Below are 16,663 nucleotides of genomic sequence, written 5' to 3'. Positions count from 1 at the left end.
TGTTTTTTTTTTTTCGCAGTTTTTCTAGGTTAGGTCACGTGCGACAACAAACAAGGCATACCACGTGCCACGCTTGCGCGTCTCGCGCTTAGTGCACACAGCTGAAGTCCTCATCATGGGCCTATTTTGAACTTAATGAGAACAATCACCGGCTTTTGTGCGCTAAGGCAGTAAACAACGCTTGAAGTCCCTGTATCAACAAATAACATAAAGCGTAACACGTGACCTAACCGAGATTAGACTGCAAACAAAACTACAATCGTAGCGGTATTCACGCGCGCGCAGTTGTGAACGTGTGTTACGTTCGGCGCGGTGTGTTGTCTCCCAAACGCTTGCGAAGGGTTATTTCGCGAATTATCGCATGCACCGCTGGCGGCAGCAGCAGTTCGGTGTGCGGTCACCAACTGGGCGTCGTGCGTGTGCTGGTCGCTGGCGAATATTGGACAGTGAGAACTGCGTCGAGCACGTGAGTTGTTTTCGAGTGGCTCTGAACACCAACGGAGACGCGTACGAGTGGCTCACCAGCTACGGTGTTGCGACAAGAACATCGTGGATCGTTGACTGGGAAGTTGCAAAGCCTAAAAAGGTATGGAAAATTTTGCATTTTATGAACCAGTGCACTTGATGTATTATTTGAAGAACTGAGCTGTCGACATTGCCTGATATACTTGTCTGTCCCCGGTGCGGGTCGAGACCACCTGTGGAAGCACGTAAATAAGGAGATAAATATACCAATTCGTAATCTTTAGCGCACTCTGCGCTGGAGCCGACATATCTTGCTTGACGTAGCCGAGTTATTCGTGCGCATCAGGGTGCTCTGTGCAATTTCTGCTGCCTGTCATGGAAGAATTACGTAATTGTGGACTGTGGCAGGTTCCAATTTTCAGCTTTTTGCTAGGCTGGCTTCACCGCATGCCAGTTTTGTCCTGCAGAAAATTACGCAATAATTACATTATTGTTACTAGTGTCTCTCTAATATAAAACAGACTAAAGCAAAAAGATGAGTTTTATACTTAGAAGAAAAATCAATGGCATTTGTTTTTTACTAGGATCGCATTCCACAAGAAATGGAAATGCCAGCATTCCAACAGAAATAAGGTTACTGGCCAAACGGCCACCAACTGTACAGCCTTAATGGACGTCAAAATAAAGAACTTCACTAGGGACACCAGGAAGCGGGACCCATTCCTGAAGAGGGCTACGCCGTTGCGTGCCATCGTGAAGTGAAGGTCAGGGATGACCACAATTATGCACTTAACTGTGATGATGCATTGCGTCTTCTGCGCACCACAGCTGACACTCGAGATGTGTTCCATAGCTATTCCCACGAACACCTCACACCAGCACAGGCCACAACGATGCACGAGCAGAAGCTAGAAACTGAAGATGATGCAGCCGAGAAGCTTGCCAGTGGTGCCGTAAATCCATGTCCTGGCACTGTTTACTACAGGATGTGGCGGGATCGACATTACGGCAGTGCAGTGGACCCTGTCAGCAAGCTTTCAGAGAATGCATCATGTTATCTTGACAAGGGCAAGTTGAAATATGTCTGAGCAGTGTAATTTGTTTTCTTTCTTTGAAATTCTTGTGACTTTTTGAAAGCACTGAACTGCAAAGGTTTTCTGGGTGTTTCACTATTCGCATTCTCACACATTTGTGTGTGCAGTTACTTTTATTTTGTTATCTAGGTACTTCATAAATCACAAGAATTATCACCAAAATTTTCAGCACGTTATGCTATCAGCAGGGATAACCTCTCGGCTAGCTGTTTTCCTTTCCCTTAGAGGGACCACCTGAGGCTTTAGAGTATATTCGTTCAAGCCACAGTGGGCATCTTTTCGGTCAAAATAGAGCACGATGAGAAGCCACTCGTATGTCTAAATCAGCTTATAGCAACCTTCTCTCGCCTGCATTACTAAAGCCGAGTGCTTAACAACAAAAATCGCATCCATGATGAATACCTCGTACAAAGTCAAACTGTGACTATGCTACAGTGTCTGCTTTTCATTATCTGTAATATCGAGATTCAGTATCCATACATCACGACAATACTGTGCCCAGTGATACATTTGCCGCCTCCTTAGCCCCAAGCATAGCATTACAGACATGAGTAAGTAAGTGCAACTCACTTAATTGGACCCCATCGGCAGTATGTGGTTGTCTTTCCTTGTGCATTCTGTCACGTTGTGTTATGCAGTTATCCTGCACCCAAAAAAGTAATTACACTGTCACTGATTTCTCACTACAGTTAACAGCCGCTGCTGTGGCCCAGTGGTTATGGTGCTCAGCTGCTGACCCGAAAGACGCGGGTTCGATCCCGGCCGCGGCGGCTGAATTTCTTTGGAGGAGAAATTCTAGAGGCCCGTGTACTGTGCGATGTCAGTGCACGTAAAAGAACCCCAGGTGGTCGAAATTTCCGGAGCCCTCCACTACGGCGTCTCTCATAGCCTTAGTCGCTTTGGGGCGTTAAACCCCATAAAACCAAACCAAACCAATCACTACAGTTAACAACATTGAAAGAATAAATAGAGCAACATTCCCTTATGCTTTCTTGGGATTCAGTGATCATTTGCTTTTTTCTTATGTACGTATTATTGTACCGATCATTTCCCTTCACTTGCATGCTAAAAGCCATAAAGAAGGTCTCTGGTCTGGCACTCTTGTAGGCAGCATAAAGGGGTTAAACACACCAGGTGCATGCTAGCACAGATACTCTTGATAGTATTACTGCCATAGCTCGGTTGGTTGAGCACCATTTGCAACACGTGGAGATCTTACATTCGGATTCCATTGGTGGTATCTAGCTGCGTTTTCTCCTACCTTGTGCTGAAATATCTGATGTCTAAAAAATGATTCCGCTGCTCCTACTTTAATGAATGACAAAATGAAATTTTGTTTTTAAATTACCGTTTTGCTTGTACTGCTTGCTACTTTCAAATGTATATCTTAACAAGCCCCTCATTTTCCTTCTCGTCTCTGCTTAATGCCGCTATAAGTAGGAGCCCTGTATTGCTTTTTGCAGGGGCTGATGTGAGAACCACAAGGTCAGAGGATGGTACTTGCTGGACAGTCCTCGTGGTGACGCAGGTCATGAAGAGGACGCAAGGACTGAGTGCTGCTAAGGAGATAATATTCCTAGACTCCACAGCCTCATGTGATGAGTCACAAAGCAGTCTCACGGTGGTTCTTGCAGCAACTGCAGTTGGGGCAATGCCTCTTGCTGTACTGCTACATAGTTCTCAGAGCAGTGAGAGCTACAAAGCTGCATTTGGTCTTCTGAAGCAGAGCTGCCCAACCTGCTTTGTTAGTACTCATGTAAGCAACAAATATTAATCAAAACATTCATGAGTCAACAAATTATAATTACAGCAGTGGATATGAACAAGAGTGGCCCATGACATGTATTTTGTTCATGTCTTCTTCTGTTGTATTCACATCAAATCAAATCAAATCTTTAGTTAGGGAAGAGCAGAACGACATTTGCAATGCTTTTGTTCCCACTGGTCACATGTATAAAGTTCTCATTTAGCCATATGCATAACTCGTACAATAATTGTGCTGAAGACTGCATAAGAAAAGTTGGAGCATCAAGGTCATGTCCATATCAAGAAAGCACTATATGAAGGTCTAAGAATAGAAATGTTTATGTGTATTCATTATCATTTCTTCTGCGATATTTGCCTGCTTTATTTATCGCTTGATAGGAAAGGATAAAAGCACATACGAACACTAGTGTCTCTTAGTTGTCATTGTTGCTCAGTTTTAAAAATGCCAATTCATTACATCATTCAAAGTCCAGTTACTTCAGCCAGTATTTTTGCAGCACATATGATGAATGGCTGTATGCTCCGAAGTCAAAGACATAAGAAATGGTGTCTTAAGCATGAGCTATGACCACTAAACTTCATACTCTTTCTGCTGGCAAAATGAAATATTAGACCCACATTTTCAAGCAACGTTTTTAAAAGCTTCAGCATTCAAAAATGGATAAGAAATCTTACTGTTTCCAGTTTACTGCTGTGGCAATATTTTAGGCATATTGTTTAACGAAACCATGAGAAGCGGTATCTGGACAATCGAGTTCAATTGTTACAGAAAGTCTCTGTGCCCTTTGTGTCTCAAACTTCGCAACGCGAAACCCTCGAATGAAAAGCAATGTACACACTTCGTACTATTTAGAATGGATATTACGGTTTTTTATTTACAGCAACAAAGGTACAAAATATTGCTTCTTATACTCTGTAGGCACTGTAGGCATTTATGACCGACAATTCGGCAGCTGAGAAAGCTGCTTTGCAAGCAACGTGGCCTGAAGGAAAGCAGCTTCTGTGCCACTTTCATGTGGCTCAAGCCGAGCGGCGCTGGCTACATGCGTCACGTGACACCAGCAGGGATGACAAGCAAGATTTGATGACTGCATTTCAGAAGGTGAATGCAAATTAAGCATGCATTACTTTTAGTTCTGTCAATTCCACCTAGAAAATGTGGCTGTCGGATATTGCATTGCGTCTGCCAAGACAGTAAAAAATAATCGGTTCGTTATTCAACACCGCATGAGTGATGCAAAGTGCTGGTAATGCCATAAGACAAGCTGTTTGAATTCTTACAACAAAATAACATGAACTATGCCAGACTTCCGTGCAGTTAGAAGGAATCTGCACTTAGAAATATGTGCTTACACTTTTAATGTACAGCGACAAGTATTAAAGGAATGTGCATGAATGGCTCACAGGGCCCAGTGAAAAAGGTACTTGAGTGGGTGCTATCAAAGCAGCACATGGCTGCATCACAGGAGCTTCAAAGAGCACACTTTCATGCCAATCATCCCTCCTAAATAGTGTTAAAGAGTTGTACATTTTATCTGCAACACTGTTGGGTTTTAGGTTTCTTGAACACTACACATGGCGGCTATATCTTTCTCTCTCACACAGGTTTTTTTCTTTTCACAGCCGAAGGTAGTCACTCCGACTCCGAGCCATGCGGACGCGCTTCGCATGGGCTCCGTAAATTATCGCTACCACGGCGAAACGAAACAGCGCATTGACCCAAGACTGGTACCAGACGAAGCGGAACACGATCCGGATTCCGTGGATACCTCTCGCTACCAGGCAAGTGGGTTCTCTGCCGAATAATCGACGGAAACATTTTTCGGACGCCGTGTTGACAGCTAGGCATAGCTGCGACCACGGCATCGACCGAGCTGGCTAGGCCTAACGGCGACGCCGGTGACGAGTACGGTCACGCAAGATGATCCACGCCGTAGAAGGTGAAGCTGTAATGGAGGCAGAACTTCAGGATGACGGATGGATCCCCGCCGCCCTCGCCGCGCAGAAGAAATACAGGAAAAATAGGCAAGCCGCCAACGGAACGCCGGCAGCAGACGCTGACGGGCCGGGGCGTCGCTCTGATCACAGCAAGGCATCCAAGGATGGAAACTCTGCTACACCCAAGCCGCGTCCGCCGCCTCTATTTCGAGGCAAACCGCTGCCAAAACTCCCGCAAGACGACTACATAATCGTCGTACAACCACGAACGCCACTCGATCTGAAGACGGCATCCGGATTGGAGATTGCCGAAGCCATCTGTACTGCGTTAAAACTGCCTCCAGCGGAGACAGTCCAGAATGATAGCTTCAGAGCACATCCGTCGAACAACACTCTGACCATCTGCACGCCAAACATGCAACGTGCCGAAGCTTACAGTCGCCTGACATCTTTCCAGATAGCGGACCAGCTGTTTGAGGTTAAGTCCTACGTACCAAAGGCAGAAGATTCTGTCAGAGGTATTGTCTTCAACACTTACTCGAGAGAAACGGACGAGGAGATCCTAGCGGAACTTCGCGCCCGAAATCCCGACACGGACACAATACACGCGCGAAGAATGGGGCAGACCAGGCACTTCTTCATCATATTTGCCGGAAATCAGCTCCCAAGATCCATCAGATATCTGATGTTCGATGAAATCGTTTATCCATACCACGACAGAGTGGAAGCTTGCTTCAACTGTCGGAAGGTTGGACACCGCATGGACGTCTGCCCACAACCATTCCGCGAACTCTGCCGCAGATGTGGAGTCAATCACGCTCAGCCCAAGCAGGGAGAACAACATACGTGCAACTCCACTTGCATAATCTGCAGGGGCCATCACTTCACTGGCAGCCGCAACTGCAAGTTCCGCTTTCAAAAGCAAGTAAAAGAAGCCAACATGAAGAGGGCCAACAACAGCGAGGGCCAAAAACAAACCGACGACAGGCAATCAAGATCCGGGAGCAGGCATCCACCCGGGGATGCCACCGCAGCGGATCGTCATCCTTCCCTCCCTTAGGCAGCGACGCCTCGTCGAGAAGCGCCAGCAGATCCGCCAGCCGCAGCCGATATCGCGACCGCAGCGAAAGCCCGGGACCCAAGAGTGTGACCTGGCACACAGACCCCGAAAAAGAAACCCTTCAGAAACAGGTGAGGGAGCTTCGAATGCATAACCAGTGCTTGCAGTCCCAAATAGACGAGCTGAGGAAGCTAATAGGCCAACATGCCGTAACTCCTTCTAGTCAACCAAAATCCTACAAGGCAGTGCTACAGCAGTCTGCAACCACAAGTACTCCACCTGAACCCAAATCACCTTCCCCATTAGGCCCCTCAGTGATCAAACACACATCCCTGCTCTTCCCAAGCAAGACGATAAGCTAGGAGATAAGGCTATGGACGTGGAGGTGGCATCTAGACATAAAAGGCCGGCCAATTCGATGGCAGATACTCCTCTCACACCTCCCAAGAAAAAAACCGAAACGACGGTAGCAGATTTAGTCGACAAAGTGGACCTCAGATTTGCCAAAGTAGAGGCCGACAGAAAGGCCGATCTAGAACGTCTAGATGCCAAATTCGTGGCTACACTGGCAGAATTCAAAACTTTTATCATCGACGAAGTTAAGAAAGAAATGGCCAACCTAGCGGCCAGGATCACTACACACGGAATGCAACCAATTCATGGGCAGTATGGCCCCCCACCCGCAGAGAATTAGCGTATGGCAGTGGAACTGCAGGCACTTCCTTCCCAAGAAGGATCGCCTGCAGCTTCTAATCCAGAATACTGAAGAAAATCCGGACATAATAGCACTCCAGGAGAATAGAGGAAAAACCAAATTAGCGGGATTCAAAAGCTTCATGCAGAAAGGCGCGGACACCAAAAAAGAACAATTAACCGCTATTCTAGTACAAAGAAACATCACGGCTATCCAGCATGAATTCGATGGCATAACCGCTAATTACACTCTGATAGAGGTTGTTCCTCACAATAGAGCAGACAGAAATCTTTTCATACTAAATGTGTACAGCTCTCCTCAAGATAAAGGGCCAGCCGTTCCAAATTTATTGCGTAAGGCTATGCACTTCACTAAAGGAGCGCAACTCCTCGTAGTCGGAGACTTTAACGCACCCCATGCTGAATGGGGATATGTTAAATCCACCAAGAAAGGCACGAAGCTATGGGAAACTTCACGCGATCTTGGCCTCACTTTACTTAATGATCCCCACTCCTGCACGCGGCTAGGCAACAGCGTCAGCAGGGATAGCACACCCGACCTGACCTTCGCCAAGAATATAACTGAAGCCAAATGGCATAACACCAGAAATACGGCAGGCGGCGATCATTGCATCATAACAATCGCGTTTCATACGTCCGCACACAAGTCAATTCCAACAAGCACTATGCTCACGGATTGGGATAACTTTAGAAAACTTAGAGAAGATACCGCTCCCACCAACATCGAAAACTTAGATAGTTGGGTAGAGCAGCTTAAAAATGACGTGCGCAAGACGACCAAGGAGGTGGAAGCGACGGAAGATCAGCCGACGGCTGACTCCAAGCTTCTACATCTCTGGGAAGCGCACAAAAGCATCCTCAATAGATGGCAAAAACAAAAACACAACAGGGCACTTAAGCTAAAGGCAGCCAAACTACAGAGGCAGATCGAAGCATATACATCTGACTTATCTAGGCAACAATGGGGCCAGATATGCGACAGCCTAAATGGTCAGTTAGGCAACAAAAGGGCCTGGCTCCTCTTAAGGCACCTCTTAGATCCCACTCAAACAAAATCTACTACCAGATCTCACATGAGCGAAATCATACACGGATTCACCGGAACAGATGCGGAGCTCCTAGACGAACTTCGAAAGAGATACCTGAACACGTCTAAAAGCGACGCCCTTAACCGCTACATGGGTGCTCCCAACGAGGAGCTGGACAGAGACATAACGGACGCGGAGACATGGGCTGCAATCTGTCACCTTCGCACAACATCAGCCGCGGGACCGGACGGAGTCACGAATAAGATGCTGCGAAATCTAGATCGTAAATCTCTCTCGGCAGTTACCGATTTAATGAATGGATATTGGCGCAAAGGAGGACTTCCTCAATCGTGGAAACACGCGATAGTAACGTTCATTCCTAAACCCAACAAGAAGCTCAGCATTGACAACCTCAGACCCATATCCCTTACCTCGTGCTTAGCCAAACTCATGGAGCATGTGATCTTGAGCCGATTGCAAGGCTATGCTGAGGATAATGACTTATTACCCAGTACTATGGTAGGTTTCAGGAGCCACCTATCAACCCAAGACGTCATGCTCCAGTTGTATGACGACGTCATAGATCCCCCGGATAAAACCGGCACCAAAGCCGTTCTTGGACTTGACTTAGAAAAGGCCTTCGACTACGTGTCGCATGGAGCAATTCTAAGAGGCCTCTCGAGCATAAATGTAGGTGCCAGAACCTACAAGTATGTCAGTTCTTTCCTATCGGGAAGAACGGCAGAACTCTTAATCGGGGGAATCAGGTCGGATAGGATAGAACTGGGAGATAGAGGCACGCCGCAAGGCTCCGTCCTGTCACCCTTTCTCTTCAACCTATCACTCATATCGCTGCCTAGCAAGCTAAACACCATAGAGGACTTACGTCATACACTCTATGCGGACGACGTTACCCTATGGGTGGCGAATGGCTCCGATGCTCACATAGAAGAAACTCTTCAGAAAGCAGTACAAGTAGTCCAGGAGCATGCGAGTAGCATAGGACTCAAATGTTCTCAACCCAAGTCTGAACTCCTTCTAATCAGACATAAGAAACAGAGAGAAAACACCATAGAGGTCAACCTTCAAGGTCTCCCTATAAAGGAGGTCGAAACCATTCGAGTACTAGGTCTGTTCATTCAAAATAATCGTAAGAGCAACATTACAATCACCCGTCTGGAAACAACGGTCAACCAGATAGTCAGGCTCATTCGAGGAATCACTGCTAAGAAGAGAGGTATGAAGGAGGCCGTCATCTGTCGCCTTATACATGCATTCGTCATTAGCAGATTCACCTACTCTCTACCATACCTCAAACTATTTAAGGTGGACATCGACAGATTAAACAGGTTACTCAGACAGGCATATAAAGCTGGTCTAGGGCTTCCTAGAAACACACCCACGGACAGATTTTTATCCTTGGGTATACACAACACTGTAGAAGAACTCATCACTGCACACAAGGCGATGCACATCCAAAGACTGGCCAACACTACAGCGGGAAGGGAGATTGTAGATCGAATAGGCGTAAACGCTGAACCCATGTCTGACCGACCGGGCCCTCTACTGCGAGGAGTGCGCGACAAACTAGTCATCAAACCGCTCCCCAAAAATATGCTATCGGGCTTCCACGATGGCAGACGACGAGCCAGAGCGCGGGCTCTGCATAGAAAGTACCTCAATCATCCTGGAGCAGTATACACCGATGCAGCCGATTATAATTTCAGCCAAGGGGCCTTCGCTATCTGCGCATCCAAATTCATAGCAGGAAGAAGTGAGTGCATCTCTGCGGCCTCAGTCACGGTCAAGTACGCGGATCAAGCAGAAGAAGCGGCCATAGCCTTGGCCAAAGCAAATACTGACGCTGACATCATTCTCAGTGATTCCAAGACTGCCATACGCAACTTCTCGCGCGGTAGAATATCCCTAACTGCAAGAAACATCCTCACAAATATTACACTGCAACGAGAAATAGAACTGGTATGGACTCCTGCCCATTCAGGGAACCCAGGGAACGAAGCAGCCCACCAACACGCTCGAGGTTTTGTCGGCCGAGCGGTGGGCTCTCGAGATGGAGGCAGTGATTTCGTACCACGAAATTACCCAATTCTACAAACTCTCTCGAAGAATCTATCCTCCCCCGCACAAGTCACTCTCCAAACACCAAGAGGTGGCTTGGAGAAGACTTCAAACCCATTCTTACCCGAACCCATACATTTACGCCCACATCTACCCCGATCTCATAGACCCCACCTGCAAACACTGCGGTAGCACTGCCACCCTCGATCATATGCTATGGGACTGCCCGGAGGATCTTCCTCCGGAAGCTCTTATAGAACCTCCCTCACCAGACGCCTGGGAAGAAGTGCTGCGCAGCTCGGACCCCGCCGTCCAGGCAGGAGCCATCGAGCGCGCCGAAGAGGTCGCCGCCAGCTATCAGCTAACGGCCACCTGGCCCTTCTGCTAAGCGTCCAGGAACCCTTCTTTTCCGACAATAAAGTTTTCTCTCTCTCTCCTTCACAGCCGAAGAAATAAACATTTCTATAGTCTGCGCAGGTGGATTGTGCAGCAATATAAATATGATGTCCATCACAGAGTGCAGTTAAAAGACAATAATAAAGTGGTTCATACTTAATGGTTTGTTAAGGCATAGAGAGATGGTGGTATTGTAGGATTGAAGGCTACCAACATTGAAGGCAAGTTCTTAAATTTCTGGCATTGCCTTTGTGGTTCATGATATTAAAAATTAAAGTAAGTACCCTATATCTGCAGAAATCAATGAAAGATCTGCAGCAGAAGTAGTATAGCATCAAAGGCATGTGCGTGAAGCAGGTTTTCTAGGGCACTGGGCCAGTGTCGCATTTCTTGGTGCTTCTAGAGGCAAATCATTATTACATTAAATTAAATTAGCATGCTTTCACAGTCGTGCCCCTGAACGATTGTTACTGCCATAAAACATTATGCTGCAAACGCTCACAACATTATTTTCTCATTTTTTTTCATGCATCAAAGGAGAAGTACCAAAGAATCCCATTTTCTTAGTCATGTGCCCTTCTAGCACATATTAATATGATATGAAAATACTGTAAAGTATTTTCAGTTCTTACCACCGCCCTCTGTTCATACTTCACTGAGAAGGGTTAGAACTGTCAGGAGCTACCATACCAACAAACAAGCATAGCTGCCCTGATGCAGTTTAATAATAGAGGAAATTGGTATTCTACATTCAGGTACTGAAAAAGTTACACTGAAGATTTGCTGGCTTGCATGTCATAGTTGCATAAACAAGTTCTAAATTTCTAGATTACAAAGGTAATCCGCCGCCGCGGTGGCTCAGTGGTTATGGTGCTCGGCTGCTGACCCGAAAGACGCGGGTTCGATCCCGGCCGCGGCGGTTGAATTTCTTTGGAGGGGAAATTCTAGAGGCCCGTGTACTGTGCGATGACAGTGCACGTTGAAGAACCCCAGGTGGTCGAAATTTCCGGAGCCCTCCACTACGGCGTCTCTCATAGCCTCAGTCGCTTTGGGACGTTAAACCCCATAAACCAACCAACCAACCAACAAGGGTAATCCATCAAATCCCCACTACATTCAGGTCAGGCATAGCTCGTAAACAATGGCAGTGCGGTAACAAATGGATTATTTGAGCACAGTATCTCATAAACTGAAATATTCAACAAGAACGTAGCAAACATTCTGCAACTTTTTTTCATGGTTCTGCCAAAAGTTTGGGCTAAGAGGTCCGGCCTATATCAAGGTTGACTTGTCAAGCATTATGTTCTGTTAGATAGGCATAAAAGAATGGTCACCTGCATTCACTACAAATACAAGCTTGCATGCCTATTTAGTTCACCCTCACAGCTTACAAGAAACTTTGTGGAGGGTAGGGGCAAGAATGAACAAAACTGGCCAGAAATCGCGAAGGCGCATAAATGAGAAGAAAAATGTAAATCGTGGGATGAACGTCCTGAAGTGACGCATGGGCTACAAGGGGCGCTACAGTGGAGGGCTCTTGATTAGTTCACACTGCCAGAGAGTTCTTTGATGTGCACTGACATCATACAATGCGTGGGTATTTATGTATTTCACCTCCATTGAAACACACCCACTTCAGCTAAGATCATGCCTGCGACCTTAGGTTTGGTAGCCAAAGCAACTGGGCCACTACAGCGGTTTGATGAGCGAAAAGGCAAGTCAAAAACACCAAGTATGGTACAAGGCATGTTGCAAGTAAAATTAAATGAAATCAAAAATTACATGCTCACAGAACTATCAGAGCAATAAAATCACACTCAACACACTGAACACAATAGCCATGATAAATTCAATGCATGTAGAACTGAACTATAGCTAGTGTGTCCGGAGATAATGGCTAATGTGCCTTGCAAGCAGTTCCAAGTACGGAATGTCTCTGACAGAAATAACTATATGTGTCATTAATTGAAGAGGTACATCAAGTTTGTGAGGATGATGAACATGTACATAAATGCAAGTAAAATGAGCGATCAGGGGTACCCGTAGATGGTTTTAATACAGTGACAGATCCTTTGGAAAAGATCAATATTAAGAAAAACGCACATAGTGACATACTACGTTAAGAGTTTGTTGCGTATTTGTAATACTTCTAATACACTACTAATTCCACACGTTAAACTAATTGATTCTGTGTGTTCACTCCAGCTTTAGTTAGTGAAAATCTGCTTCAGTAGTTTCTAGAAAGAGCACTGTAGACAGGGTTGGACACTGTATATATAGCTGTCTTTGTTTTGAGCAATGTTGATATGAGAAAATGTTTTTAATAGCAAGTATGTGGTGTTATGTATGTTATGTAGTTAACATGAGTTTTCCAGGAAAGGTTATTAGTGGCATCGGTATTGAAGTATTTACATTCTAGAATGGGGCCATGCAGGCTATTGTTAATACAAAATTGCTTTGTGGCATTGGCAAATAGGAGAGAGGCGAAAGAAAGCTTTGGCAGCAAACGTTTGATTGGCCAAACTTGCGCCCACAAATAGATAATGAATCAAAAGCTGTAATGGCAACAAGTATGTGCAATACGGATTGAAAATGCCTGCTGTTCTCAGTTGTGTGCAGTTTGACGGTTACAGTGAACTTTGGATGTAAAGCACCCACACAATCTCAGACATTGCAAAAGCTGCAACACACGATCATTAACATTTCAGATAGTTCAGTCATATCTCATATAGCAAAAAAGGGGGCAAACAAATGCAGAAAATGGAAACAGCACTTTGCAGAAATATTTGGGACAAGATAATAGTTGCTGGAACATTGTCATTACTACATGTTTAGAGGCTTGATATTGAGCAGCATCAGAAATGTTAGTTATCTTGCACATCAGAAGTGTAAGTCGCAGATGACACAGCGATAGATCGCTCAGTATAAATTTTTATGCAGGAATAGTGCCTTTACAGGAGGTGAATATTGTATCGGTATGTATGCAACATGTTTTATAATCTTCTTTGCAGATTATGTATGCATCAAGTGTCGATGAACTGAATGCTGCCGTAGTGGAAATGGAGGAGAAATCCCATAAGGTTACATAGCACGCGTTCTTGGCTTCCTGGAGCGGAAGGCAGAATGGGTGCTCTTGTACCACTCTGGAATGCTCACAAGGGGCCACAACGCTAATAATTTTTGCTGAGGCTTCAATACGGGTCCTTAAGGATGTGGTTCTGGGCAGGCATAAGGCATTTAATGTTGTCGCCCTTGATGACCTCATCACAAGCATCTGGGAAGGCCACCTGCAGAAGAGGCTGCTGAAACATGCTCACAACCGTGTGCCAAGCCACAAGCTCCTCTATGACAAGCTTCTCGAAAGGATGCCTGGAAATGCTGCCGCACCCTTGGCAGTAATCTGTTTCTAGTCCCCAGTTGTAGGGAAGATGGGAAAATCTATGAAGTGTGGCAGGATGTCGGCACTTGCACCTGCCGAGCTGGCCTGCAGGGGGCGTTCTGCAAGCATCAGGCACTGGTTCACAACACCTCTGGGGGAGGATTCCCCAATGCTTCTGTACTTAACAAGGGGAAGCTTTGGGCCAGTTGGTCTGACATTTAGGAGAGGAGGAATAACCGCGAACTTGGACGAGACTGAAGAACAAGAAAAGGACAGGACGAGCGGAATACCGCTCGTCCTGTCCTCTTCTTGTTCTTCAGTCTTGTCCAAGTTTGCGGTTGTTCCTCCTCTCCTTCTGTACTTAGTGCTCAAGACCGCCACCAGCTCGCATGGCTCGCCCTGGGTGACAAGTGTCAACATCCTGCCTTTTTCCGTGACTTCCGTGAACCTGCATGGGACCAGCCAGGGAGCAGTTCAGGCGAGCCAGGCAATGAACCTGTCCAGCCACAGGCCTTGGAGCAAGATGCCACAAGCCTGCCCCAAGACGCAACGGAAGTTGAGGAGCAGCTTGCTGTTGAAGGCCCAAGTTCCAGTCATTAATGCCGCGAGGTCTGGGGCACATTCCTTTTTTTTGTGCATTACGATATATCAGTTCCAAGTGTGGCTGCATGACAGTTCCCTAAAGCAGTGTGTAGGGTTCTCATTTCAAAGAAGCTGAAACCTCTCTCTCTCTCTCTCCTGCTGAAAACTGTGACTGGGCTCGCAGTACCCAACCCTCTCACTATGCTACTGCACCGATTCCAGCAGCAGTGAACAGAGCTTTCAACAGAAGCATTGGTCACAGAGTAGAAGTGTAACGTGAAACTTGCCCTGCAACCAGAGTGCACAGCTGTTTCAGCATTCCTCGCTTCTTATTGGAAGTTTTTTTGTGGTACTGTGCCTCGCAGGCATGTTGAACAATTCAGCGAGTCGAAAAGACAGCTCTATTTGCAAAAATGACTGATAAATAGTTTACTTCTCTGTATCTCTAACATTAAACATTTATGTACTTAATGTATGTATATGCTCTGTACTACATGACACAAGTGCAGTGTTGATCGTCCATGAAAACCTTGTAAACTTGGTCTGCAATGCACAAATCCTCGCTGTGGCCCATTCAACAGGTGTCCAGCAGTGTCTTCGCCAATTTCGATAAACATGCTGCTACTTTATTTAAGCCTTCTCTGACTTAATGAGTCGTCTTCTAGAGCTACAGTGCAATTCGAGTTCATTCCAGAAATATTAGAGAAGCTAAAGGTGGTTTCAGGTACCAACCCATGCAGGGGTGTTATCGAAATGTTTTTGCTCATTAACTTTTGAGCTTTGTACATGTCGCCCATGGTTACCTTAAGGGCAGTATGCTGTACAGGTGGTAATCCTCAGTCCCCCTCCATGCAGTCAGAACAATTCTGGATCCACTCCTGGATGCTTTCCATTCTTAATTGCTTGTACGCTTGAGTTCCACCTATTGGTAGTGCTTGTGCTCATTTTGTTTGAACTGAGAAGACTTGTTACTTTCAGGGTATGCTTGAATGCCCCTTGACATCTTCAGTATGGAGAGCAAAAATTGGTGCTTTTTTTCCAGTTTAAAATCGGACAGTAATAGGGTTTTTTCAAGAACTTGTACCATATTTCATTTCTTTCAGGGGTAATTCTTGCAGGCAACAGTAAACTAAGAGCACTTGTTTTACTGTGCAACATGCACAGATATAGATTTGGCTTGTTAGGTCTGTTAACAATTTTGAATGACAGCTTTCACCAAAAACTGTGTACCAGGCATTGTATTTTTTTCTATTTCAGTTATTAAAATTATATAATCGCACATACTACCATCCCCATGTATAACATGTCCGTGCCTCCGCTAGACCTACACACCTTTCCGTATAATACAAAAGCATGCAGTATGAGAGCAGTCATAAAATGAGCATTAATTGCATATGTCCTCCCTGCCTTTGTCTCTCGCACTTGACATTGCATGTGCAGATCATTATTAGTGTCAGTGCTGCTTAATACAATGGTGCCAGTGAGCCGCCCGGTCAGTGCCCGAGTTATTCTGAGCAGGCACTGTAATTAAGGGAGCATAGACTCCATATTTTGGTTACTTACCTCTTTTTAATGACATTTAATAAGTCGAACTGGAGCAAAATGGTGGTTTGAGCTAGTTGGTACATCTTTAAAATTTCACCAGCGCTGCGACTAGGAACAAGAAACAGAGAAGGAAGACAAGGACAAGCGCTACTAACAACTGTTCCTAGTCGCAGCGCTGGTGAAATTTTAAAGATGTACCAACTAGCTCAAACCACCATTTTGCTCCAGTTAATAAGTCGATAAACATGGATCACTGCGTGGTATTGACCTACGACCACAGTATCATTTATAATCGAATTTACTTTTTCTGTTTCCAGTTTCAGTTTCAACAGATGAGTGGCTACGGCATCAGTGGTCGGTTTAGGTAAATGCAGTATAATCTCTGCTTCATTTTATTTCGCTGCAACGCTGAAGCCAGCCTGCCTCAATGGCTAGAATCACAGCGAGAAGCAGTGATTATGTTGCAGTTTTCTTCGTCTTATATTGACATTTCATGTCGTAGCCATCACTCAGCTGCTGAAACCGAAACAGCTGACAGAAGAAATTCAATGGCACCGAATAATTTGAACTACCTGGGGTTCATTCACGCTAATCTAATCCAATAGATGCCAATGAG

At 45.6% G+C, this 16,663-nt stretch overlaps 1 protein-coding gene and 1 pseudogene across 2 annotated transcripts; both read left to right on the top strand.

Moving 5' to 3' along the window:
• The first annotated feature begins 23 nt into the window (after positions 1-23).
• LOC149337187 (uncharacterized) lies at positions 24-11,538 on the top strand. Of its 2 annotated transcripts, none has more exons than XM_089553378.1 (3): positions 24-586; positions 3,023-4,428; positions 4,950-11,538. In XM_089553378.1, exons 1-2 carry the CDS (start codon positions 362-364, stop codon positions 3,032-3,034), a joined length of 237 nt encoding a protein of 78 aa, XP_089409504.1. In that variant the 5' UTR covers positions 24-361; the 3' UTR covers positions 3,035-4,428; positions 4,950-11,538. The 2 variants fall into 2 exon arrangements, with proteins under 2 accessions (XP_089409504.1, XP_089409503.1); XM_089553377.1 differs by having other exon boundaries at positions 32-586; positions 4,950-11,534.
• Positions 11,539-13,521: 1,983 nt separating this feature from the next.
• The window catches only part of LOC149337186 (uncharacterized), a 32,469-nt pseudogene continuing 29,327 nt past the window's right edge, over positions 13,522-16,663 (top strand).

This window comes from Amblyomma mixtum, chromosome 7 (genome assembly GCF_055824585.1).
Source record: "Amblyomma mixtum isolate Tamu chromosome 7, ASM5582458v1, whole genome shotgun sequence".
In the NCBI taxonomy this organism is placed as follows: domain Eukaryota; kingdom Metazoa; phylum Arthropoda; class Arachnida; order Ixodida; family Ixodidae; genus Amblyomma; species Amblyomma mixtum.
Note: the sequence above shows the minus strand (reverse complement) of the source record. Positions and strands in the feature narration are given on the sequence as shown.